This window comes from Amblyomma mixtum, chromosome 4 (genome assembly GCF_055824585.1).
Source record: "Amblyomma mixtum isolate Tamu chromosome 4, ASM5582458v1, whole genome shotgun sequence".
NCBI classification, from domain to species: Eukaryota; Metazoa; Arthropoda; class Arachnida; order Ixodida; family Ixodidae; genus Amblyomma; species Amblyomma mixtum.
Window position 1 is genome coordinate 139,167,322 of NC_143015.1, and position 25,664 is coordinate 139,192,985.

Genomic DNA, 25,664 nt, shown 5'->3' on the forward strand with positions numbered 1-25,664 from the left:
CGCGTGCTCCTACACGGCGTCCTCTGAGTTTTATTAACTCAGGAACGGTGCCAATGCCATCACCGTCCAAGGTAGCGGGCATTTATCTCTTGGCAGAGTTGTGGTGTTTGCTTTCGACCATACCCGATGAGCGATAATCTATCAGGGCCGCCGCCCGACGACGATCGCACAATGGCGTTGCGAGGACGGCATGCAGTACGCAGCGGGATCTAAATACGCCACGCGGTGGCCTTGCCTCTGGAAGTGTCCGCAAGCTTCGGAAGGAAGCCTCCCCTCTCCACCACTATCGCTCTTCAATACACCTGTCCTTCGCCTGGGTTGTTGACCGCGGCTTGAACAAACCCTCTCGAGGAAAACCTTTTCGTCACCGTATTGACTCTGGAAAGCACTTTCCCTTTACACAAAACGCGACAGAGAGAGAGAAGAGGCATTTGGCCAAGTTTCAACAAATTTATTTATTTATTCAATAAACCCCTAAAGGCCCTCAATCGAGGGTATTACATAGAGGGGAGCAATGACACACAACGCAAAATAAGAATGAGCAAGCGCCAAGGTGCAATACATAAGTACAGAAAGCACATGTAGGAAACAAAACAAGAAATAAACAAAAACCTGTAGTATACATTGTAATTTACATGAAAAAAGAACAGATAGTGTTTTAGAGGCATAACAACCGCAGGAACAAAACAAAACAAAAATCTGAATGCAGCATGTGGTAACATGCCAACATTGCCAACAGACACCCGTTGAACTCGCGTACAACGTCAGTGAGTATCTTTGCATGTTGGATCTTGGTTCAGCGTCATTGTCTACTGTATGGGATGACAACGTCAACTGAACGTTGAAACAAGGAAAAGAAAAGCATTTCGCTAATGACCGCGCGGAGGGGCGGGGAGGGGGGGAGACAAAACTGCGGCCTACAGGTCTGGCAGCAGCTGCTACCTCGCTATCAGCTGTCGCATTGCGCGGCTCTTTATACTAGAACACAGCGGAACTGAAGCGAGCGTGAGAGGGAAAGCACATGTGCGCGCGTGTGCGCACAGAGGAAGTCCTCTCCCCTTTCCTTCCACCCCCTTGCCCCTTAGCGTACGCGTCACAACGAATCCTCGCCCCCCTTTCCAACCATCGCTGTGCTGCCAGCCTTTGCGCCGTTTAAGCCGAGATGCTCGTATCTCGTAAAATGCGTTCGCACGAGCCGTAGCGTGAGCGAGCAAAAAAAACAAGAAAAAGAAATGGGAGGACCCTCCCACTACATATATATCGGTTCGTCAACCCATCCCGTCGCCAGCTTTGCGTTCGTGCGGGCCCCAATGGTGTCGCGGCGTTTCCGTAACAGACTATAGGCAGCAAGCGGCGTGTCGAACAGGCTCGCACAGCGTGATTCTGTGCTGGGAAGCAACATCGCCCTTCGTCCTAGTTTCAGTAGTGCCGCGTTTTAGGCTACCTTTGTTGCTTCGTTTGTTAGGTTTTGTCTTTTTTTTTTGGCAGTTGTATGCAGTGAGGTTTTCCGCTGTTGTGCGCTGTGACCTCAGCGCGAGTTTGCAGACATGATTGGCGCTGCTTTTAAAACCGTTCCGCTTGTAACGGCGACGGTACTGGTCGTCGGTCTTCGCGGTGTGTGCCAAAACGTGCCACTGACGCTGGGAGCCAAGGATCCCGAGATTTTGGACTCCTACGACTACGTAATAGGTATGTTCAATTTCTCCCGAGTGTTTTCACTCGCTTCTTCTGTGCTGAATTTGTGTGGTTTCGCCCGTATTGTAGTTTCAAGAACACTGACGAACAACGACGCTTGGATTATGTTGATATGCTCGGTTTTGTGGCGCATTCTGTTATCGCAGTTAAATTGCGTCAAGCTAATCTTACAGTGCTCACGTTAATTACTGTTATAGCTCAAACAAACGTCAGTGAAGCTTTGTAGGGCCTAGTTGGTCGTGCATACTGAAACTGGGGAGCGCTAGGTTCTAGACAAGGAACCAACACATACGCAAAGGAGCAGCGCTCGTGTGTCGTTTGTACAGGTGCGGCCAGAATAGTACGGAGCACGCGAAAGGCGGCCAGATAGCAGAAACTGCATCTAAGCGCCACCTATCAGTACAACAAAGACACACCTGGCTATCCCCGCGCAGCGGGAGTGCCTGCCGCCGAGCCCCTCTTTGCTGCAACCCTGCCGTTATCACTGTTCGAAAGATGCTGAGCTGGTTCGGGCAACACCACCAGGTGCTGCCTTCATCCAGGCGTGCTCACTTCAGCCTCGGTGTCGCGCGCCGTCGACTAAACTGCAAAGCGGTGGCCGCGTGGACTGAAGGGCCGAGATAACACGTAATGCCAAAACGGCCGTCTTGCGCCCATTTACAGCGCGCGCCGCTCCTCGATGCGAGAAACGGGGCAACGAAGCGCATGGAGCTGTCAGAAGAGTATCAGTCGATCATAGAGCAAGGGATTGCATGCTATATGCTGTGATGTTGATAGGCCTGCGAAAAAAGTGGGTCCGTGCTACCAGCGCCATCTCGCCGCGTCCAAATTAAGATAGTTCCTCTCGCCACTGCTAGGCAGCGCGCATAAGCACGTTTCCGCTGCTCCGCGACCCTTCCTGTGCTCCGTATTATTCTGGCCGCACCTGTACCTTTGTGTGTGTGTGTGTCGGTTCCTTGTCTAGAACCTAGCGCTCCCCAGTCTCAGTATAGCCCAGACTTTTGTTCCCTTAAGCTTTGCGTGGTCGAATTTAACCGGAACCCTATTACGGCGTCCCTCATAGCCTTAGTCGCTTTGGGGCGTTAAAACCCATAACACCAAAACCTTTTGAGCCTTCAGTTTTTAGTCGCTACAGCTGGCACAGGACCGGATTAATTCGAAGAAATTGGGAGATGCCTTTGGCATGCAGTGGGCGTAGTCATACTGATTCTTGAACTCTGCCAATCAGTGATCGAGTTAGAAATTACTCTTTAGGACCCTCGACTCGTGAGGACCTAATTAACCTCGGACAACTCTTCTGCTCTTTAAATTTGTAGGCACCTAATTACCCAGGCCAGAGAAGGCGAGCATAGCAGGGGGCTGCAGAAAGTTGGGTGGGCGGATGAGATTGAGAAGTTTGCCGGGGTAGGTGACCGCAGCTGGCACAGGACAGGGTTAAGTGATGAGACGTGGAAGAGGCCTTTGTCCTGCAGTTGGCGTAGTCAAGATGGTGTCGATGGTGACTTCGATGAATTACCCTGTCAGACCACCATTTAGCTGCTGCAACTTGCGCTAGACCTTTTTCAGGTGCGCGCGGCCATCTTTCGACAGCAGCGCCGCCTTGCGTCTGGCCGATATCTCCGCCATGTTGGCTTGGGTGGCCGCCGCTGCAATACAGGCAGCGAGTACTCGCCGCGCTGTTCAGCCTAATCTGAGTGTTGATTTTTGCATGACTTTGACCTGAAAAGTGTTACACTGTATGCACTGAACAGCTGTGAACAAAATGGCCCATGCTTCGGCGAGCGGCGACGCGGATTTTTCCCTGCAAGTTGTGCTGAAAATCGACATTGGAGGCCCGCTGCTACGCCAGTGTGCGCAATTAATTTAACGGCTTTCTGGTATCTATAATGAAGACATTTATCAATGCGAGCACGAAACTTGCTGAGCGCTTTTATGTTGTAGTTATAATTATAAAAGAAAAACCGCTCCGGTCCGAGCTCACAGCAGTGTTGCTGTCAAGCGCTCAAGTGGTCTGCTCTGCGTCGCGCCGGTGACACGAACAGATTAAAGCTGCGTTCGACCGCGTCTTTCACTACATTTTCCCTCTGCACTGTCCTAAAAAATGGTACTTTCTGTATAGTGCTACATGGAGAAGGCACCGCTGGAGCGCATAAGCGCACAGAATTCTGTTGCGGCTTTTGGCTTTGCATAAATTTCTTGATTATTTCGTTCTAACGGTAAAATAACTGGTGAAGCGTGCAAATGTAGGGTGGTCCACTCTTACAGGGTGAACATGCGAGTGTGTGGCCGCGCTCTTCGGAGCGCCAGTGCATCCGTCGGCGCCGCGCGCGTCGAAGCAAAGTGCCGCAGGAACAGAGGAAGCTGGATTTGAAGCTTCGCGTCGTCTGAGATTTCGTTAAACTCGGAAAAAGATGTAGTAGAGAGGCATGTGGCCTTCGAACGCGATGTAGTTTATACACTCGAAACTGGTGCACCTGCTGCGACAGTTCCTGAGGGGCGTATCTGCTTGGTCCGTCTCGGGTGCGGCCTCTGATTTATGCCGAAAGAGCGAAAAAGCGCGTGCGTGTGGTCGGGTGCGCACTGCGCGCCTGCTGATTGCACGTCTCTAATAGGCACATTTTTTTTTAAACTATCGCCACTTTGCATTATGCCGTCAGTTGAAAATAGTATTTGGTCAAAGCATGAGGTGTCACGATGCAAGGTGGACACGTCAAAGCTGCGGCCTTCAGTTTTTTAAGTCCTGCTGGTTTATTGATATTTCCTGCAAGCAAACAGCTGTGGCATTTGTGCAATGCATCATGGCTTTCAAGTACTGTCAGATAGCTAAGTTTACAGTGCCGTTGTCGTTAATAATCAGTCGCCAGTGTCGGCAGTTATAACAGAAATGTTTCACGTAACCCGCAGTGCTGCTGCATCATTTGCCCTAATTATTACTTATGTTTTGATTTTGCAAGGGTCACAGACGACACATATCTTAGCAAGATCAGTAGTAGGTGCTCGCGTGTAAGGTATGTGTAGCTGAAACAGCCCGCAACCGCACTGCCGCCGTGGCTCTGTGTTCTTCACACTGCTCCGCTTCAAGCCGCCTTCGCTTCCTGTAGTTGTTTGAACCACAGACGACTGCGCAGTGGTTTCCCGAAGCCCTCGTTTCAGCTTTAATCGCACATACACCCAAATCGGGCTGCTACAGCTAAGCAACCGCACACGGTACACACGGAGAACCGCAGAGAACGCACGGGACGCACGGACACCGCCTTTCCGAACCAGCCAGAGAGGAGGAAAGCAACATGGCGGTGTTCGGCGCGCTGGGAGCGAGGCTAAAACTGAAAAAGGTCTGTAAGGGATCCGTAGTGCGTGCGGGGTCATTACTACCGCTAATTCTTTCTCAGTACGCCGCCGCTGCCGTCTTCAATGGACCTCCCCCCCTCGACGGGACGGGACGGTGGGGTGCGCTCGAAGGGAAGAATGACATTTCTTGGAACGATGCCCGCGCGCAGGCGCCGGGCCGCTCGGGCCGCTCGGGCGTCCATCGCCCTTTGGGGCTGATTCGCGTCGGCTAGGCAAAAGAGCGGTGGCAGCTTGGGGGCTGAAGAGCGGCCACACGACGACCCCCCCCCCCCCCCCCCCCCCCCTGTCTTGATCCCCTCGTCTCAGCGGACACCAGCCTAGACATAAGTAAGTCAGCTTTCCTGCAATTTTGCAAGTTGTCCTTGCAAAATTGCAGGAAAGCTGACTTACAGGAAGATATTTTCCAACCAAAAACTCTCGTGCACAGGCACGTTTTCGCTTCCTGCCCTGCTGCCTGAGGGGGTTAGCGTGAGGGGAGGTTTGTCAGCAGCCCTCCACTGTATCCTTCTTGGAAAGGATATGCGGGCCTGGCCCCCAAATCTGCGTGGACCTGAAGCCCCGCTGGTCACCACCTGCTTTCGAGATACAGCGTAAAGGGTTGTTGTCGAAAGGTTACAATGAGGCATTCCGTTGACGAGCACCTGTCTCGACCCGCGCCTCGCTTTCGCGCCCCTGGTCTATTGTGTCCTTTCAACAACTTCCCTCTCATAGAGATGGTGGCCTCCCCTCTCCCTTTTCGAACAAGAATGCGAGATTGCCGTCAGGGCGCCGTTGACGAGGGGGGCAATAGAGATGAGGAATAGCCGGCGACAGCGCGGCTAGCCGCGAGCAGCGAAGGCCCGAGTTGGGTGACACTACTGACCGGGTACCGGAGAGGCGCCGACTAAACAGCCTTGGGAAGGCTAAGTCGCCTTGGAACGCAGGTCCAAGCTCGCAGTGGCAGTACAGCGGTAACTGCCCGCTTAAGCCCTATAATCCCCAATTCCGAGACGACGCCAAGGTCGGGGGGTCATTAAGGAAACGGACGGCACGTGCTCGCACGAGTGTTTTGTGTTTGTTTTTACTTTTATTTTGGAGGGATAGAATGTTCTACCCCGCACATGCTGGCACTGGCTGGCACGACTGTGCGTTTGTTTTTATTTTTATTTTGCAATGGAGAGGGTGTTTTGCCCTACGGAGGCTAGAGGGCTGGCCATGCTCTCGATGAGCCAATCGTATGACGAGGGTGGCATGATTGGAAGCTACCAAATGTGGGCCGGGCCTTTAGGGCTTTAAAAACGGGCCCCGGAGCCGGAAAAAGGGTTCTGAGCCAAGGTCGGGTGCTATGCATCTTCGGCTATGCCGAGTAGGGGCCTCCCCTAGTGTTAGCCAGTTCCACCTTTTGTTGTTTGTCTTTTTGCTGCTTAATATGTCTCCAGTGCCTTAACTTGTGATTGTAATTATCTGTACATAAACTTCAAGTATTCCCTTTATCCCTGCATCGTAACTCATCGAAGACCGTCTATGACGGGGCACCCCTGGTGCAAGGAAGGAAGATAAAGAACTTGTGTGAAACCCTACTACCCCCTTTTGAGGGCCGTAATTATCCCTTTACAGGGCACCCTTTGTCGCTTCAACATGTGCGCACCTAAATGCTCACTTAGTGGATCACCCTTTTGCGCCTTCTAACTGGTGAGAAGAGCTACCCACGGAGGCAGCTGTGAGCGGCAACATCCTGCGTGGTTTGAAAGAAAAAGTAGATAAGACGCGCCGTTGACACATTGGCGATGGCACATTAAATTGCGGAGCCGTTGCTTGTTATCGCGGACCAAAAGGATGTGACGTCCGTCTGGTTAAACGTCTCGGTGAGAAACAGGAAGCAAAAGGTCACTGCTCTTGACCGGGGATATAATTTTTCCGCTGTACATCTCTCTCTCGACCGCAGAATTCAAGTATACATATGATGTGTACCAGTGGTGGAGCGCAGTGTTACAATACTTTCACATTAACCATTTCAACGCAGTATAGAAAACTGTAGGTATCGAACTCGACTGTTTCTGGGAGTGCGCAGTTGTGTATGGTTCAGGTGAATTTAGCGGTATTCATGTCGCAACTGGGGCGCTTTCTTTTGGGGTCTTGATGCAATTGCCTTGGTAGGTAGCACTTCATTTTATTTTGGTGTCGACTGGCGTTGTAACCAGCATTATTTTTACAGCCGCTCTGTTCCGAATTTCTAGCGCCATGTCAATCTCCGAAAAACGGGCGATAACAAGAGCCCTTGACTGTTTCTGTCAATAATCCTTGGTTACAAGTTGAAATTTCAACTATAGCACGAAATTACAGTACTTTTTAGAAGATTATTTTTCTGCAAGACTAATTGCCTTTCTTTACGCCTGCACAAAGGGTTTAGATGAAACATTTTTTACGCACTTGACCATCGGCGACATGAAACTAATTTTTTTTGCGCGTTACCTTTACTCAAGAACGAGATCCAGTTTGCTCAGTCACCTGCTTTTCCAGTTAAAATCTGGTATCTGCTTCCAGAATTACTGTGCTTGCTTCCAGTTTCTAAAGCACAAACTGGCAAAATCAGTCAGTGCTGAACTTTCGTTCTTCCCGTTAAGTGCCTTTGTAACAGACGCGGATGCATTATATACGCTATTAATATGACAGCTTCTAAAAAAGAAATTGAAGTCTTATATTGCACTGCACGTACAATTATGTTCACTGCACTGACAACTCACTACTGATTCAAAGCAAACAATTCTTCATCATCAATAATGGTGAATATAATCGTCACGTTTAACTTAACTGTCCACAATCAACGACCGAGCACAAATAAGCCAAAATTCCCGCACCAGATCCTGGAAAACTAGGGGTGTGCGAATATTCGAAATTTTCGAATATATTTCGAATATTATATTTTTAGTATTCGTACCTAGCCGAATATTCATTGTGAGCACCGGCGTTCATTTCAGTCCGCAAGTCCTATCGACCGAGACATAACATGGCGGCGCCCAGAGCAATGCGCATGGATGAAGGAAAATTCTTCATTCCAATTTTTCCTTCCTCCAAGGGCCATGCCGTAGCTGACTGCGCTGCTGAGCTTTTTTGTGCCAGGTCAGTGCCAAGTGAGAGGGCATTTTCTGTGTCTGGAGGAGTCGTTTCAGCTAGAAGGGAACTACTTCTGCCTGACAATGTGGAGCAGCTGGTTTTCCTTCATGACAACCTTTTATGTTCATCCCAGCAACGCGCTTTTGTGCTGATGGCAAACTAGCCTTAATCAATGCTGTGTACTAGCCATCCTCTCTATTTCCACTCCTCTAAGAATAATGCTCGAGACATTGATACTTTTTGTGCAGCCACACACACCTTTTGTGTTCATTTAATCATCGATAGTTGAACTGTGATGCTCTTGGGCGCTCAAATAAATGTTTTGTAGTGGTTAAATGCGTCTGTCCTTGATTATTCGATATTCGATTCGATATTCGGAATCAAGTATTCGTATTCGATTCGTATTCGAAAAATTTGATATTCGCACACCCCTATGGAAAACCGTACAACTGTGGTTGTAAAAACCGCTGTTGTCGCGCATGCGCAGTCGGCGGTGGCTCGGCGGGCAGCGTCATCGCCAACCGGCTCTCCGCGGACCCCAACCGCACCGTGCTTCTGCTGGAGGCTGGCGGACCAGAGACGGGTCTGCAGCAGATTCCTTTCTTCGCGCCTTTCCTGGCCACCAAGGAGAACACTTGGGGCTTCAGCACCGTGCCACAGAAAGACGCCTGCCTCAGTTTTCCAAACCAAGTGAGTCTATCCATACATTCTATGAGAGCACCCAGCGTTGGTTCGTAGTGACGTTTTGCGCGCACTTGATGCACGCAGAAATACAGCTAACTAAAACTAAAAGTCCGGGCAGATAGCGAAGCTACGTCATCAACGGTATTGAAAAATACTTTCTGCCTTGATCACTCCTTTTTTTTTTTCTTCGCTTGTGACATAGCTTAGCCGCCCATTAATCAGTTTGGTTCTTCTTTCTGCACTGGCATCAATTCGTAAGTCCTAAGTACTTCTTTTAGAGTCGCTGAAGCTGCCGTCTGCTGCTTCGAAGTTGCGTTTCCTCGGATGTTTTTGCGTGCTCACGGTCACTGCGCATATGAACAGGTATAATTGGAGCTGTGAAGCAACATAGGCGTAGTTTAGCCCAGGTAAATCTCGAATGCGTTTATTTTAATTTCCTTAACGGTTCAATTGGCAGTATCCATTGGAAGAGAATGGTACAGTTATGAGCACATGCATTAGTATGAAAGGAGCGGACAGGAACACGGGCATGAAATAAACGGAAAAATGATAGTATTGGCAAGGACATGACAAAATTAAAAACTGGAAAAATGTAAATAAAATGTGAAGAAAAGGGAATACTTTGCTTTCTGCTCTATATTAGGGAGTTTACCACAACGACGGGACAGGAAACATGGGGATATACGGCTCAATGTTAGCGGTGGCTCAGTGGTTATGGTATCGGCTGCTGACCCGACAGACGCGGGTTCGATGCTAACCGCGGCGGCCACATTTCGATGAAGGCGAAATTCTAGAGACCCGTGCGCTGTGCGATATCAGAGCGCGTTAAAGAACCCCAGTTGGTCGAAATTTCCGGAGCCCTTCACTACGGCGTCCCTCATAGCCCGAGTCGATTTGGGACGTTAAACCTCCCCAAATCCAAATCAAACTATTGGTGAGAAACACCAGGGTCGGTGAGAAGGGACAATCTGCGATTTTTTTTTTTTGCCACAGCCGCACAAGGAGAAAAACATTACATAAAGTTAAAAACCTCTACATATGCTACTACATCGTATCCAGGAGTAGAAAAAGCCAACCGTGAGCTGGGTCGGTCATTTTTTCCTTATTATTGCTGCTTCAGAAACCTGTGTTGCGTCCTAACCCGGAAGGTGAAACTATAGACATCTGTTTTACACATAATGGAGAGAACCAAGCGTGCAGTGTCCTGCTATATGTGGGTGGGCACGCGCATTAAGCAACGTACACTTCAGAGCACGTCAGCGCTCACCACTATTACGATCCACACAGCTTTCTTCGAAATTATTTGTATTTGAATACATTCTGTAAACTTAGAATCCCGAAGGTTCTCGCCAGGGAGGATTCTGTATGAGGCTTGCGGACGTGCCCAGGAACGTCGGTTTCAAAAAAGACTACAGAAAGTTGGACTTAGGTTATAAGGAAGGAAAACCTGTCCTTGTGGGCTAACGGACAACGCTACGAGCCGGCACCTGCTCAAGTTTCTGGAAGAGAATAGTTCCCACGATCTACTCTAGCTTATCATTAGCCTCATATTTATCTAGATTTGAAGTCCTAAAAAAAAGGCTGAGGCTTAACTTGGTTAAGCCTGGAGAATGCGAAGCATCATCGTGTCGCGTAATTTGGAGGCGCACAACCACAGCGACGGCGCGAGGTGGGCCCCCGTTTCTCCACTGTCGTGACGTCATCGTGTCACGTGGTGTGGCATCATCGTGTCACGTGATTTGGAGGCGCACAACCACAGCGACGGCGCGAGGTGGGCCCCCGTTTCTCCACTGTCGTGACGTCATCGTGTCACGTGGTGTGACGTCATGTATCACGTGATTTGGAGGCGCACAGCGACGGCGCGAGGTGGGACCCCGTTTCTCTACTGTCGTGACGTCGTCGTGTCACGTGGTGTGACGTCATGTATCACGTGATTTGGAGGCGCACAGCGACGGCGCGAGGTGGGACCCCGTTTCTCTACTGTCGTGACGTCATCGTGTCACGTGGTGTGACGTCATGTATCACGTGTTTGGAGGCGCACAGCGACGGCGCGAGGTGGGACCCCCGTTTCTCTACTGTCGTGACGTCGTCGTGTCACGTGGTGTGACGTCATGTATCACGTGATTTGGAGGCGCATGACCACGGTGAAGGGCTGAAGTGGTAGCTAAAGTAGTATGCTTCGCATAAAAGAACGCTTGTGATGGTGTCTATATGTTGTATCATGGCTGGGCTGGCCGAAGTGAAGTGTGGATGCAGCAAGGGGGCAGTGAAGACTTAACTGCGCGTGTCACAAATAGAACAAGGGTAAGGAAAGCTAAGTGTTTGCCAACGTTTCGACAAGAGGACTCGTCTTTGCCGAAACGTTGGCAAACAGCCTGAGGATTTCCCTCTCTTGTTCACTTTGTGATTGTCAACATATGCTTACCCTCTCTCTACCATTTCTTGAGCATGTGCATTTATAGCGCACTCAGTAGGTGAGAGGGTGGGTGCGTTATCGCGCATCCGACAGAGGCATGCTCCTTACTGTTTGCGCCTGTGGCTAGTGCGCATGCGTGCACCACCGCGAGTGTTGCATGCCTTAAGACGGCACAGTTCGGGCAGAGTCTGGCTGCGTTCGGTTTATATTTTCTGAAGAATGCGCCGATAAAAAAATCTTTCGCGTTGTGCTTCTTTCTTCAACGACGTGTTGTGTAACTTAGAAGCATGGTCTTAGCTATATGCCGTACTCTCCAGCTCATTTTTTTTTTTTGCTACAGCGCGCCGGCCTGACCCAAGGCAAGATCCTCGGTGGTTCCAGCGTCCTCAACTCAATGAGCTTCGTGCGCGGCAACCGCAAAGACTACGACACCTGGGAGGCCGTGTACGGCGCCCGGGGCTGGAGCTACAAGGACGTACTGCCCTCCTTCAAAAATATCGAGAGTTACTACATCGGGGACCCCGGACGTGAGTACAGTGTCCTTAACTGCTGCTGAAGACGAGTCACGGCGTTTTATAGAATGGCTATTCGCAGAATTTCTAGCCTGTCAGGGAGCGAGTTCAAAGGAAAGGCGGTAAGGTTATGCAGGCATTTCTCAATTGGCTACCATACTCGTGGGAACTGGGGAAAACAGCTGGTAACTAGAGTGCAGTTGGCTGTGCTCATGGAACGTGCCCGTGTAGTCTTTTGAGGCCTATCCAAATGGAACGCGCAAAGCCTTTCCATAGGATGGCGCTCAAGATTGTGGGTCAAAATTTTAAGTGCGCCTTCATATTTCATATTTTACATATATTTTACAACGATTGAGGCCAATATGGCAGAATATTGGCCTCCGTTAGCGGACGTGGTCTCCGTTGGCAGCTAAGTTAATGGGAATGCAACAATGATTCGTCGTCGTTATGAGGCTGTATAACTCCTTTTTTTTTTTTTTGGTGGAAAAAACAGCGCGAAATGGACTGAAGACAAAGATGAAGGAAACAACACGGACGAGAGTGGTTTCCTTGATCTTTGTCTTCCGTCCCTTTCGCGCTGTTTTTCCACCCAAAATGAACGTCTACCAACTTTACATTTTGCTACACTATATAACTCCGCAGTACTGAGTCCAAGCTAATCAAAAAAAAAAAACAGAATGGAAGCCAGGTAAGAGCGAATCTGAAAGTATGCACTGAGCGCAAGGTCTGAAAAAGGCCGTGCTTCGCCACTCTTACTGAATTATCTGAGGTTTGCCGGACCATTTGTCTGCGTACAAACGTTTATCTTGTATCTTCGGCCGACTTATCTTCGGAGGCTGCAGCGAAGAACGAGTGGTGTAAGGCAACTGAGAACGAAGCTAGTCTGTTTGCGCTGGAGCTGGTTAGAATCCCGATCGGGGCAGTGGTATGGAGATGTTTTTATTCTGCTGGAGGCCATTTGAATAAGAAGTTTCAGAATCTTTCTGGGGGGTTCGGCTCTGCGTTCCGCCTTAGGTCCGCTGTGGTCTCCGGGCGGTGGTGGTTTAGTTCGCCGAGAAATGGTTAATTCGCCGAGAATTTTATCCGTAAAGGGACACTGCGGCCAACTCCATCGAATTCTTGCTTTCCGTAAAAATTGATACTATAGTTAAGCTCTCCCTTATAAAAATTGTCTTCTTATTCTTCTTATTGACTCTATTGACTTCCTATAGATATTGATTTTTGTCTATTCATAGTCTATAGACTGTCTATACATAAAAGTCTACTAAATGTGTATGGTCATAAATCTATACACTGTCTATGGCATTTGTATTTCCTATGGACTTTTGTTCATATACATTCTATAGACTATATAGACAGAAGTCTATAGACTTCTGTCTATATAGTCTATAGACTTCTGTCTAAACTTTTCTTGTAAGGGCTTCCTGAGTACGTTTACATTTTTCCGCCATCAAGACTCGTTTATTGTTGAGAAAATTTAATAAAAACAAATTTCCTACTACCTTATCGTCCAAACGCGTGATGTCTGCGTTAACGTGGATGGATTAACATGGCTGCATTAAGATGGTGAAGCGTAGCATCTGAGATCCGCGAAGCAAAAATCTGGGTTAACGCAAGTATTTTTACTTGCTATATCAGCCGATGGTGGCGCCCCCTGTACTTAGTTTTTTTCGGTATTTTCTAGCTTATGACAGCTCCGTTTTCGTTGGGAGTGGTCTCTGTGATACGGAACCGATACAGCCAACTTCAATTTGCCTTCAGTGTTACTTTGAAACATACCACGTCTACGGTGCAGAGTACCACGGCACGACGGGCGAGATCCCCATCAACTACGCCAACAGCCACACTCCTCTCAGCGACGCGTTCCTGAAGGCATGCCAGGAATCTGGGTACCTGTACGTTGACTACAACGGACCGCGGCAGTCTGGTGAGTGTCCAGCCACGTTCAATGCACTGGAGTACTCATAAGAAAAAAGTGGACATTCGAATTTAGTTACGAGGTTCAGCTGAAATTGCTATAAAAAAATGGCTGAGGCTTAGCTAAGGTTAAGCCTTGTCAGATGCGAAGCATATTGATGGCTAGGCTTGGTAATACATGGCTTTCCTTGGTTGAATACGTGGTAATTTTAATACCACTAGAAGCCTTCGTCGTGGGGGAAGACAACGGCATGGCTACAGCGGAACGCCGACTAACCCCGAGACGCGCGTTGGGTGAGCGCCTGGATTGCCACGGAAGCCGCGTCCGCCTGCCCGGTGGAGCGAGCGTTTCACCTACAGAGTGTGAACGCGCGTTCGAAATGCGCGGGAATGCCGCTGGAGGACATTCCGGCGTCTGTGCGATGGAATCGTTCTCCCTCTCCCAGCGCGTGACGGCGATATGTCGTGACGTCATCGTGTCACGTGGTTGGTCGCGTACAGCTCCGAGCGACGGCGCGAGGTGGGGGACCTGTTTCTCATCTGTCATGACGTCATCGTGTCACGTGGTTGGTCGCGTACAGCTCTGAGCGACGGCGCGAGGTGGGGGACCTGTTTCTCATCTATCATGACGTCATCGTGTCACGTGGTGTGACGTCATCGTGTCACGTGGTTGGACGCGTACAGCCACGGTGACGGCGTGGGGCATAGCTCTAGCAATGTGCTTCACATAAAATGTAAAAATATTGCCATGCTCAACGAGAAACACGTGCAGTATACCGATTAAGCAAATGTTAAAAAAAAATAGCCCTCATTGTCGACTGAGCTCGACGAAACGTCTCGTCCCTCCATCTATAAAGAATGCATTCTTTCGCTGACATACACACGGCGCTGCGAGACACTTCCCTAGAATACGGGGATGGCAGATACTCAAGATGCCAACTGCCTTGCGCGCGTGCTGCCTTGGCTTTCCTCGCAGGGTACTCGAGAGTAGAGGCCAACGTAGCCGATGGGACGCGTCAGAGTGCCAACAAATGCTTCTTGCTGCCTGTGCAAGACAAACGTCCAAACTTGCATGTCAGCTTGCGCAGTCTGGCAACCAAGGTAAGCACCTGCGTCAGTGTCGTGCCCGGAACACTACATGTTGGCTCGGAGACAGGTACTTGCACAACGTTACAAATTCGTAGTGTTGCTAAATCTACAATCCAGAGTGACGCAAAGAAAGTTTTCTCATCGGAGCCGTCCAAAAATCCCCGGGCGTCAGCTCTATTCCTTTGGAGTTGTAAACAAAAAAAAAGTAGGTTATACGCACGTGTATCTATTCTGACTTATGGACAGCAGCGGGTCGCACTCCCTCTGTCGTCTTGGCTCACAGCTTCTGCGACTTGCAGCGAATGTGAAGCATTTTCCTTTCAAAGACAGAACACGGTAGATGTCAAACGATCTTGTGCTCTCTCGGCACGCAGTATGCTGGTCGACTTATTTCATGTTATGGAACACTCGCGTCGGACATAACCATTGTGTTCACAAAGACCAAGATGGCCGCAGTAACCTGCATACGTCAAGACACTCGTTGATCTGACTCCTAGAACGAACAGGCTGGCAGAAGCCCTCGAGGACAGCCAGAGTACTTAGAAGGGGAGAGTTTATCCTCCTGATGAGGCCACAGTATTCTTTTCAGAAAGATCTCGGGCGTAGCTTAACTGTGTGACTGTCAGCCGTATTATTTACACAGCATGCGAAATTGCACTGTCACAAGCATCTCCTCTTTCAAACTTCCGTGGGCTCCGGTAGAACTACCGCCACTTCAAAGTGCCATGCACAACCAGTTCTATATAGATATGCACTTTATTGGTCGGCTACAAATACTGACAGGGGACGGCAACTCAATAATAGAAGCAGGGATGAAGCTTCACTGCTTTACCTCAGTAATGTTTGTTACTTCTATTACTACTACTGCTCGACATCTCTTGTCAGAACAGATACTACACCTTTCCCTGCACATCCTGCTGCAATACAGATTGTAGTAACAAGCAATGGAAATGATTTCAGAAGGCCTCGGACTGCTTCGGTGTTTTGCCACTTATAAAACTTCTATTTTGTAACATATTTTGCACAAGCTACCTAGCCCTTTCTGCGGTTATTGTCCCTCGTTTCCTTTAGGTTTCACCAGGCAACATACAAAGCCACATGCGAAAACCTTCTGATAGTGATCGTTACTTGATATGTATTTGATAATGTTTGCTCTCCGAACAAATATTTAAAGTTCTATTTCAACATTACATTTTTGTTTAGTCCATCTCGGAGATATGCCTTTGAGTTTCCGCCAATCAACATGTTGCTTTTACTTCATAAACTTACTTACTTCATAAACTTACTTACTTCATAAACTTACTTACTTCATAAACTTACTTACTTCATAAACTTACTTACTTCATAAACTTACTTACTTCATAAACTTACTTACTTCATAAACTTACTTACTTCACAAACTTACTTACTTCACAAACTTACTTACTTCACAAACTTACTTACTTCACAAACTTACTTACTTCACAAACTTACTTACTTCACAAACTTACTTTACTTCACAAACTTACTTTACTTCACAAACTTACTTTACTTCACAAACTTACTTTACTTCACAAACTTACTTTACTTCACAAACTTACTTTACTTCACAAACTTACTTTACTTCATAAACTTTACTTCATAAACTTTACTTCATAAACTTTACTTCATAAACTTTACTTCTTAGAACTTTGAAAGTGCAACGCTAAGAAGCAGTGTCACTCGTGCCAGGTACAGGGTCGGTTTTTTTCGTTTTAAGTTTAGAAAACAAAAGCGCCTGCAAATAAATCTCGGGATAAATCTTCAGCGACCAGCACTGAATATTTTTAAGGATGACTCGAACGACGTCTTTGAGACGAGCTTGCTTCAGGACGTTGTTGTGCATGTTTTTTCTTTTATGACCTTGAAGGTAACCTTCGATGGAAAACGGGCATCAGGGGTGCATTTTATGAAAGATAACCAGCTCAAGTTTGTGGCCGCAAAGCGTGAAGTGATTGTGTCTGCGGGAGCTATCAACTCGCCGAAGTTGCTACTGCTCTCTGGAGTAGGACCCAAAGACGACCTCGAACGCCTTAAGGTATGTAGCTTCTTTGTACAAATATTTTACAGGATCCTAGCGCCTTCTTTAAGCATGCTTGAAATAGGCAACGTGATAATGCGTATAATTTACCGTGCAACTTCCCAGGAGATATTTTCGAAGAATTTAGTCCGCAGTTCACAAGATGGTGTTGACTTAGATACGCGTTGTCACAGACGTAATCAAGCTCAACTAAGTTTCTTTTTCTGCTCGCTGAGGCGCATGTCATGTCGAATTAACTTTGTGAACGTGTCATTTCACTAAAAAAAACTCAGTATAAAATAACATATTTACTGTTTAGGGCGCCGGAGGCTCATGTAAGTGATGAATTAGCAACTTTGATGGCGGACGGTTTCCGCAGCCGGTGTAAGACGGGTAATTCGGAATCTGTAGAAGTTTGGGCTGCGATGCACTTGACCTGGCCAATGACGGTGGAGCTCATTAAGTGATGCGCAGTGACAGGCATTTTTCAGAAGGGATGTCGATGGCTGATGTTATGCCGCTCACCGTCGCTGCTAGTGAAAACGCAGGCCTAGAGCTTGTCGACGGCTTGGGGGTGAATATACCGGGCGTCCTACGTAATATGACCTCTGGGTTTAAATCAATCTGTACACTTCGCAACAATAGAGCCGAAGCGGTTGTACCAATCTTGGACAGTACCAAGCAGGACGGTTTCCACTTCATACCAATCGTAATGATTAGCTCAATCTACTGAAGCGGCTGTTAAACAGAGTTCATGTTCTTCTGTGTAACGCCTTTGTGCTGTTTGGCAGATTCCCGTAGTGGCTGACCTTCCCGTGGGTCGTGGTCTTCAGGATCACGTGGTATTCACTGGCCTCGTGGTCACCACGCCTCGCGATGAGGTGGGACTCCTCAAATTCGGGACCCTTCTGGAGTACACTCACAACAGGACAGGTACGACAGCACGAGGTGCTTGCTGTGGTTATTACTGAATGAAGAGTGAAAAGTGCACGGGCCTGCCCACTGGCTTAAGTTGAGCTACAATCACTGCCACGTGCAGACAGAGGGCAGTTGCAGAGATGCGAGAGGAAAGATTTCAAGAGACTCTCGTCGCAGTAGACACGTACGCCGAAGCTGCGACGATAGCATTTCCGAAGCACTGTATACTGTTGTATTAATGCGGGAAGTGCTTGCCATAAGCCATTTTAGGTTGTGTTTTGTGATTCAAGGCCAATGTACACAATGAGGAGCACTGATTTGTTTTCAGTCCGGTATCACATTTGTTGTGCGCAATGTGCTATTTGTAAGTTTGTGATAGAACCGGAGGTAATTTGTCTAAAGTAACCACATCCTATCGTTATAGATGTTAGAGGCACAGGAAGCTACCAAGCGCTGTAGCCCCTAGTCTTCACACCTACTAACTTCAAAGGAGAGGAAGCAAATACGTTGTTTAATGACCAGATCTTTTTCACTTGAAACAGCTACGAATGTTGTTAAGTGAGCTGGTACGAAAAATGAGTTAATAGCGCTCAGTAAATCATCCTTGGGCAGATTTTCAGCCAATTTTGCATCACTCATTATTGAGTGTGCGAAAAATTCTAGGCCAGTGATTGGCGACGTAAAACTCACTTCTATCGCAACGTCTATACTGCTCTACGAGTGACATTTCTTTCAACCATGCCGTGTTGTCTGCCGCCGGCAGTGTACAAGTTGATGAGAAAGTTGATGAGAAAGTTGATGAGAAAGTTGATGAGAAAGTTGATGAGAAAGTTGATGAGAAAGTTGATGAGAAAGTTGATGAGAAAGTTGATGAGAAAGTTGATGAGAAAGTTGATGAGAAAGTTGATGAGAAAGTTGATGAGAAAGTTGATGAGAAAGTTGATGAGAAAGTTGATGAGAAAGTTGATGAGAAAGTTGATGAGAAAGTTGATGAGAAAGTTGATGAGAAAGTTGATGAGAAATAGTGCCAAGGGAAGACGAAAGACGGACAGAGGTCTGAACTTCAACTTGAACATCATGAATTCTAACTAACTCGCCCAGCTTTCGGTGTTGCTTAGTCGGTGTACAATGCATGGGCACTTTTTGCTAATAAGAGTTGTTGTTTCCTTGGCCGTGTACTTACATTTGCGTTCCCACAACATCTCTGTGCTGCAGGTGTTCTGGCAATTCCGGGTGGCACCGAGGTGCTCCTCTTCTCTAGCAGTCAGAACGGAAAGGATGGCGACGACTTCCCAGACATACAGACCGTGCTCACGGACTTATTTCCTGGTCACTGCCCACCGAAGCCGCCGCAAGTCTCTGAGGAAGTGAGTTGTTGACCTTCGAACGAGTGGCATGTTGGAACACTGCCGTGGTAGCGCGACAGTACAGATTTCGAAGCCATTATCGGATTGTTTGCCTATATGTAGCCAGAGGCCTAAGAATGCATTCAGTGTTTTTATATGATGGAGGTGACGAGTCTTGCGACTGTCGGTTCACGCCCTGTCTCGTAAGGCAATGCATAGCAGGGAAAACTGTTATGCCTGTCTTTACGCCTTATGCGTTTATGGTATGCCTATATGTTTTGTTATGCCTGTTGGAGGACGCGAACTCAAGGTTCAACACTTCATGCTCATTTTTTTTAGCAGCAGCGGCCGCTCGGCTTGTGTGGCCTCAAAATGTGAAGAGAATACGAATGGCCGGACATTCGGACACAATCACCGAAGTCATAGTAATACATCTGTACGAGGTGCCTTATCGTATTGATGAGTTGCAGCCAGATTCTGGTGAATTCTCCTGGTCATCCTTTGACTTTTTTTGTCTTTCGATGCTCCACAGTACGTGCAATAATGGACGAAAAACATCTCTGGCTTTCCATAACTACAGCGCGACGAACGGGACATAAAAGAAATGAACGCGCAGGGGCGCAAGGCAGCTGTGCAACGGAGTGTTCCTTTCTTCAACGTCCCGTTCGTCGCGCTGTAGCTATGGTATACCGTCAACAACTCTCTCAACAACTAACCTTGTCATACTCTGGCTGCTGTAGGCGGGACAGGCTGTCCGGATAAGAAAAGAAAATGGTTCCTAGAAAAAAATTGAGTGCGTATAGCGGTGAACTGAGAAGATGCTTTCGAGAGGTAATTTCACTATGTTACACACAAGTATAAAATCCATAAAATCGTTTTTTTTTTTGCGGTAACTGTGCTTAGAGTTGGTCGTGACGGGATACTGGATGTGCAGTTTTCTATTCTCAAATGGAGAACGCAGGGACAATACATGAAAGAACCGAATAAAGCATCTATAGCACTTCTGGTTACAAAATGATGCAGCACAACGTAATTCCGGATACTGTCTCGACCGGCAAAGATGAACGTTAGCATGAACTCTACAAATAGCAAATGGCTGCACTACGCGAAAGCACTGACCTGTGAAGTTAATCTATAGTTTCGTTTTTCATTGGACAAGTGTTTGTGCACGTTCCCAGGTGTACGAAAAGTACTACAAGCCGATGGAGGGCAAGAACGGTTTTATGGCCACCCTAATCATGATCCAGCCAAAGTCTCGTGGCAGCGTGTCGCTGAACACCACGAATCCCCTGGACGAACCTCTCATCGACCCTGGCTTCTTGTCCAACAACGAAGACGTGAAAAGGACCGTTAAGGGTGCGTAATACGCCACTAATGTAATATACCACTTATAACAGGGTAACGTGAAACTGGTCACCCTATTCCTGGCATTTGCCATTCACCAACTTTTTAAAGATGGCAATCGTTATACGGTAGGCATCTAAAGTGGCAGGCTGTGTCCAGTGGTCTGCATCTAGGCGTCCTGTAAGCTGATTTCGGACGAATGAAATATCTCATCGCATTTCGTAGTAGGTCAAGCCGATGTGATACGCAACTGTTCACGCTGGAGGCATAAGCGTCTAGTGTGAAAGTGGAGGCACCTTATGTGGTTTTTAGAAACAAAAAAAAATGGCAGTGGCTTAGCTCGGCTATGCCAGGATATACGTAGTGAAAGCGAGCGCAACGGCGAGACGCGTGGTGTGACGTCATACCAGACGGCGGCGGCGGCTCATGCCGGTGTGACGTCATGCCAGATGGCGCGGCGCGCAGCGTCCGCCAGCTGCGGCGGTTGCTAGGCAACGGCTCAAGGTCGGTCTCAGTGCCTCCTCGCAGCACCGCCACAGAGAAATCGCAAGTTCGTGGCCAATGTAGCTTTCGGTACAAAATGGTGTTGAGGAAAAGAAAGCGGCATTAACCGTCTTGTTTCTCGGGGGACACCTCAACCGCGCCTTGAGGGAAGGGAGGAAGGTGGGAATGAGAGAAGAGAAAGGGGTGGAGTAGTGGAAAGCTCTGGAACAATTTCGACAACCCCGGGATCTTCAACGTGCACTAACATGTGTGGAACCTGAGGCATTGCGATGTGGTTTCTCAAAGGCGCCACTTCGTATTGCCTTGGGTTTCAGTGGGGTAAGGGGGAAAAATGCGGGCAGTAGCCCCTGAAAAAACCCACTCTCTGCCGATGCGATGAGCCAGCGTTTAAACGTTTCATGTGATTCGTCTTGAACTTTTTCGATGCCCTAAGGCATCAAGGCGACGCGTTCTCCTGTTGCATCAACATTTGTAGCGCGATTGCGCTGTGCTGTAGTAACTTCTAATCCAGGACGCTGTAAACAGTATTGCAGCAGTAACCAGGCACACGCAATGAGAACTAGTCACATTTTTTTTTGTTACCAGCCCATAATTTCAAAGCTGACTGCACCCACTGATCGCAATTAATATATTTCACATGAAGAATGTCTGGTCCCCGTTCTTTGCATCACTAGGTGACAACAGTATTGCTAGTTTCCGCGGACAGGTATGCTTTGCGATCAATATTCGCAGCACTTCAGAGAGATTTTTCTCATTTCTGTGCACACAGAGCTAGTTCTGCTTTTCTCCTTTTTTTTCCTGCTGTTTTATCTGTGCTGTGTTTTTATCTGTGGAAAAGGAGGTTGAAACTGTTCTATGTTACCCTCGAGGCTAACCTTGCGCAATGCTGCCGGCGATTTATTCACCGAAGCGGCACACACATAATCAAAGGTCGACCATTTGTGTCACATCTGTGGTCTAGCAGCCCTGTCACCACTCGCATGATCACGCAGAAAAGTCTCTAGCTGCAACAGTTATTATTTTCGGCGTAGTTCCGTCTCGTGAAGGCATTTTAGAAGCTGGCAAGCCTTCCTTCGCCACTTGCTTTCCGAGAAAATGCTTTTAAAATAACTCTATGGCGTCCTTCTGCCTAAACAAGTTGGCAGTACCTCTCTCCGCGTTGCGTTCTTGTCAGCGCACAAGATGTTGCTTAAATCACGATAAACACCGCCGAAGAGCATATCAGAGCCGATGCAGCTCCTGTCTTTACTGTGCAAGCTGGAGGCCAGACAAAACCCATGCTAATAAGAAATAATAGTGTGAATCTCGCGGCCACATTACGGCCTTGCAAACAGCATACCAGGTACAGCTGGCTCTCGGTTTCATCGTGCAGGGATCAAGAGGATAAAGAAGCTCCTGGAGGCGGAGGCCCTGAAGGGGATCGGCGCCGAGTTGTGGGGCGTGCCGTACCCTCCATGTGCAAACGCCGGTCCCATCTGGAGTTCCTCCTACCTGGACTGCTTCGTCCGGCAAACAGCCTTCCCCGCCATGCACGTGTGCAGCACATGCGCCATGGGCAACCACGAGACGGCGGTGGTCGACGAGAGGCTCAGGTACGCGCCGAACTTCCCTCCATTCTGTGCCACCGAACGCTGAAACAGCGAAACAAGATGTAGAGGCGCAGGAAAAATGGCTAGACATGATGGTTCGATCAAAAAGCAGGTGATCGGCAAAAGCAGGTGACTAACCTGCCATTAAGGTCACGTGACCTAGTGTCATCACAACCTGCCATTGTGGCAGGTGGAAACTTGCTTACCGGATTGTGAGAAAACTGCCCATCGTGTGAGGTGGCAGCTAAGTAAAGGACTGTCGCGAGGGGTTGCTGGGAGAGAGGGCAACCTCAACGATGACGCCGGGTTTTCTGAAAAACGAGAGCCTTAACGTTATCGCGTTAAAACTGTTACCACTGATCAAAACGAAAGATCGTTTGTTTTGTAGCCATATCGGAAAGGGGTAGAGCGAAAGCAAACAGAGGAGCTAAGTCTTCTGCCATGCCATTAGAGTAACCCATATCGTTGTCTTGAGTTGCAGGCGTTACAATTATGGAGTTATTTCTCTTCAGGTAGGCATTCCTTTTGAGCGTTTTGCTGTGATGTTTCTCCTTCATAATCATTAACTTCTCTGAGCAGATCGACTAATTGTTTAGAGTAATTCTTCTAACGTGATACGAGCTTTAAGCTAAAGGGTTATTTGTTATAATTAAAACTGTTGAACTCTTCATAAAGGGGGGAAAAAAACTCTGGAATGAAGAAGGCTCGAACAGTACTCTTACCCTTTATTATACACAGAGAATTAAAAAATGTCTTGAGATGATATCGGAGAACTTACTCAAGACATGAAACTATGCAGGAGACAGGACACAGAAAAGATGCAGACAGGATGCAGTTTTATGCAGTTTTGTCTTCAGAATGCCCTACCAACTAGCCTCTCATCACACACTTCCGGAGAACTTATCCTTAATAATATTGGCGTACTTCACTTACTGCCGGGTCGAAATTAGCTATCCGTCGCGGACATGAAGTTGATTCTTAAGTTTTCATTCAAAGTATAATTAACGAAATCTGGCCGAAGGTACAAGGGCAAATTTGCCTCGCCGACACCTGTCTGCAAGAACGTGAACAGATTGAATACAGCGTTGCCGATATATGAGTGTGCCTGAACCGGAAACGGAAATCCTTGACGGAATTAGCATGTTTCTGCATCTATGACTGCTTAAGAGCTCAGTGTTCAGTGCCAGAAGAACAAATACACCCTTAAACCCGAGTTCAACACAGTGCCAAACGTACTGAACTCCACAGATCAGACCACTTCTTTGCAGCCTCAACTGAAGTAAAAGTTTCGTTTGCAGGGTGAAAGGAGGACTGACCGGAATTCGGGTGGCCGATGCCTCGGTGATGCCTGCCGTGACAACTGGAAACACCAACGCGCCTGTCTTGATGATTGGGGACAAGGCAGCTGCAATGATCATAGAAGATAATCAGGAGTCCGTCGCACCGCCAAATTCCGCAGCATAACGCGTTGCAACGAAAGAAAACCAAATAAAAGAGGCAGACTTTTATGCAATGAATGCGAAGATGAAGGGAAAAAAAAATGTTCTAAACTAGGACAAGTCACAGCGTTCAGTTATGTAATGGTCACATTCTATTGACGTCTATTTAAGAATATTGCTCTTTACAAGCTTTGAGAACTCACCGATCACCTTTGTAAATAAAATCTCTGCGCTTTTGCATCCCTTGGCTGTAGCTTCTCTTTATTTTCTCGACAATGACGGGATGATACTTTGTGCTTGTTCAAGAAACTGGACGATGGGGCCAACGCTAGCACCAGGAACACCTACAGCGCTACACACGCGGAGGAGATTGCCATTGCTCTGGCTCTCACTACTCCCAAGTCGAAACACATCATCACCGACTCGCGAGGGGCATGTCGGAACTATGAGTTGGGCTGGGCTCCCCCGCTTGCCTGGCGCATATTGGAATATAGCTGCCGATGCGAAGATCGAACTCCACGCAACCTGATTTGGGCCCCCGGTCACCAGGGCCTACAGGGAAACGAACAGGCCGATCAGGCCGCCCGCGCACTCTCTCCCCGGGCTATCTCCCTGTCCTTGGAAGCCTACTCCCAATCAGACAATCTGGCCCTTACATTCAAAGACATCACCGATTACTACAAGGAGGAGCACCGGAGCTACCCGGCCCCTTGTAAGGGACTAGATCGCGCTGACGAGTGCCTCCTCATCAAAATTCTTACTAACACTGTACTGTGCCCGGCGGTACTTAAACATTTCAACGAATCCTTTGATGGCGCGTGCCAGTTCTGTGGGGAGGTGGCTGACACCTTCCACATGGTTTGGGCGTGTCAATCCAACCCATCTATCCCCCCCAACCCCACCAGAGAGGACTGGGAGGCGGCCCTGCTTGGCTGTCAGGACCGAAAGACCCAAAAGGCCTTGGTTCACCGGACGCGGGCGGCGTTGCTTGCCAATGGGGCCCCGGAATAGGGGCTCCACGTAGTATTGTTAGGGGAAAGGGCTAATAGGGCCTACCCCAATCACCTCTCTGTAAAAATTTATTGCACTATAAATGTTTTTCGCCACCACCAGGAACCCCTCTGCATAACACCTGCCACAAGAAATTCAAAGGAAACCGGAAAACAATTTCTCTCCTGGATACTGTATTGGCCATAATTGGGTACAAATGAGCAACTGCTGCCGCCTGTAATGAGCTTATCACTATCATGGTTGGCTCGGGCAGCAAAGATTTGCAGACTTTGTCTCAGTTCTTGGACATGAACCGTTAGTTCCCCGCCATATAGCATCTCAAGCGAGTTTTCCGGGCTTAATGCCGATCTGGTGGAGCGCTGCTCGCCTAAACGAAATTTGCAATATTTGACTCCAGTCTCTGAGATATACTGCCTGTGCACAGCCGAAACACGTTGACGCTGCCTACGGTCAATCGCGCTTGAAAATGAGTGCCTTGACGCCGAAGGAGGGGGTGAAACATCCCAAGTAACACAGGCAATCGGCCCAATATTGCAAATGAACGGTTTCACTCTGGTCCTTTGTAGGACCGATCTGCGCCAACACGTTTCCAATATTGGGCCAATTACTTGTGCTGTTGTGGATGAAGAGTGGAGTTTACGGATTTTTGTTGTGTGTTCTTTCTTTGGAATGATGCGCAAGGCATCAGTAATAATGGATTACCTTCGTAGAACGGGCGCAT

General features: G+C 48.1%; 1 protein-coding gene across 1 annotated transcript; it reads left to right on the forward strand.

Moving 5' to 3' along the window:
- The first annotated feature begins 1,148 nt into the window (after nt 1–1,148).
- Nucleotides 1,149–24,172, forward strand: LOC149348462 (uncharacterized). Its single transcript, XM_089588113.1, has 11 exons — nt 1,149–1,689; nt 8,624–8,826; nt 11,577–11,763; nt 13,544–13,675; nt 14,642–14,766; nt 16,643–16,810; nt 17,584–17,725; nt 18,926–19,077; nt 20,235–20,412; nt 22,277–22,496; nt 23,792–24,172. Exons 1-11 carry the CDS (start codon nt 1,548–1,550, stop codon nt 23,955–23,957), a joined length of 1,815 nt encoding a protein of 604 aa, XP_089444239.1. The 5' UTR covers nt 1,149–1,547; the 3' UTR covers nt 23,958–24,172.
- Nucleotides 24,173–25,664: the final 1,492 nt, after the last annotated feature.

Coding starts and splice junctions, on each gene's coding strand:
- LOC149348462 (XM_089588113.1), top strand. CDS start 1,548: ATGATTGGCGCTGCTTTTAAAACCGTTCCGCTTGTAACGGCGACGGTA. Junction 14,767..16,642: donor TGCGCAGTCTGGCAACCAAG/GTAAGCACCTGC, acceptor ATGACCTTGAAG/GTAACCTTCGATGGAAAACG. Junction 19,078..20,234: donor CGCCGCAAGTCTCTGAGGAA/GTGAGTTGTTGA, acceptor GCACGTTCCCAG/GTGTACGAAAAGTACTACAA.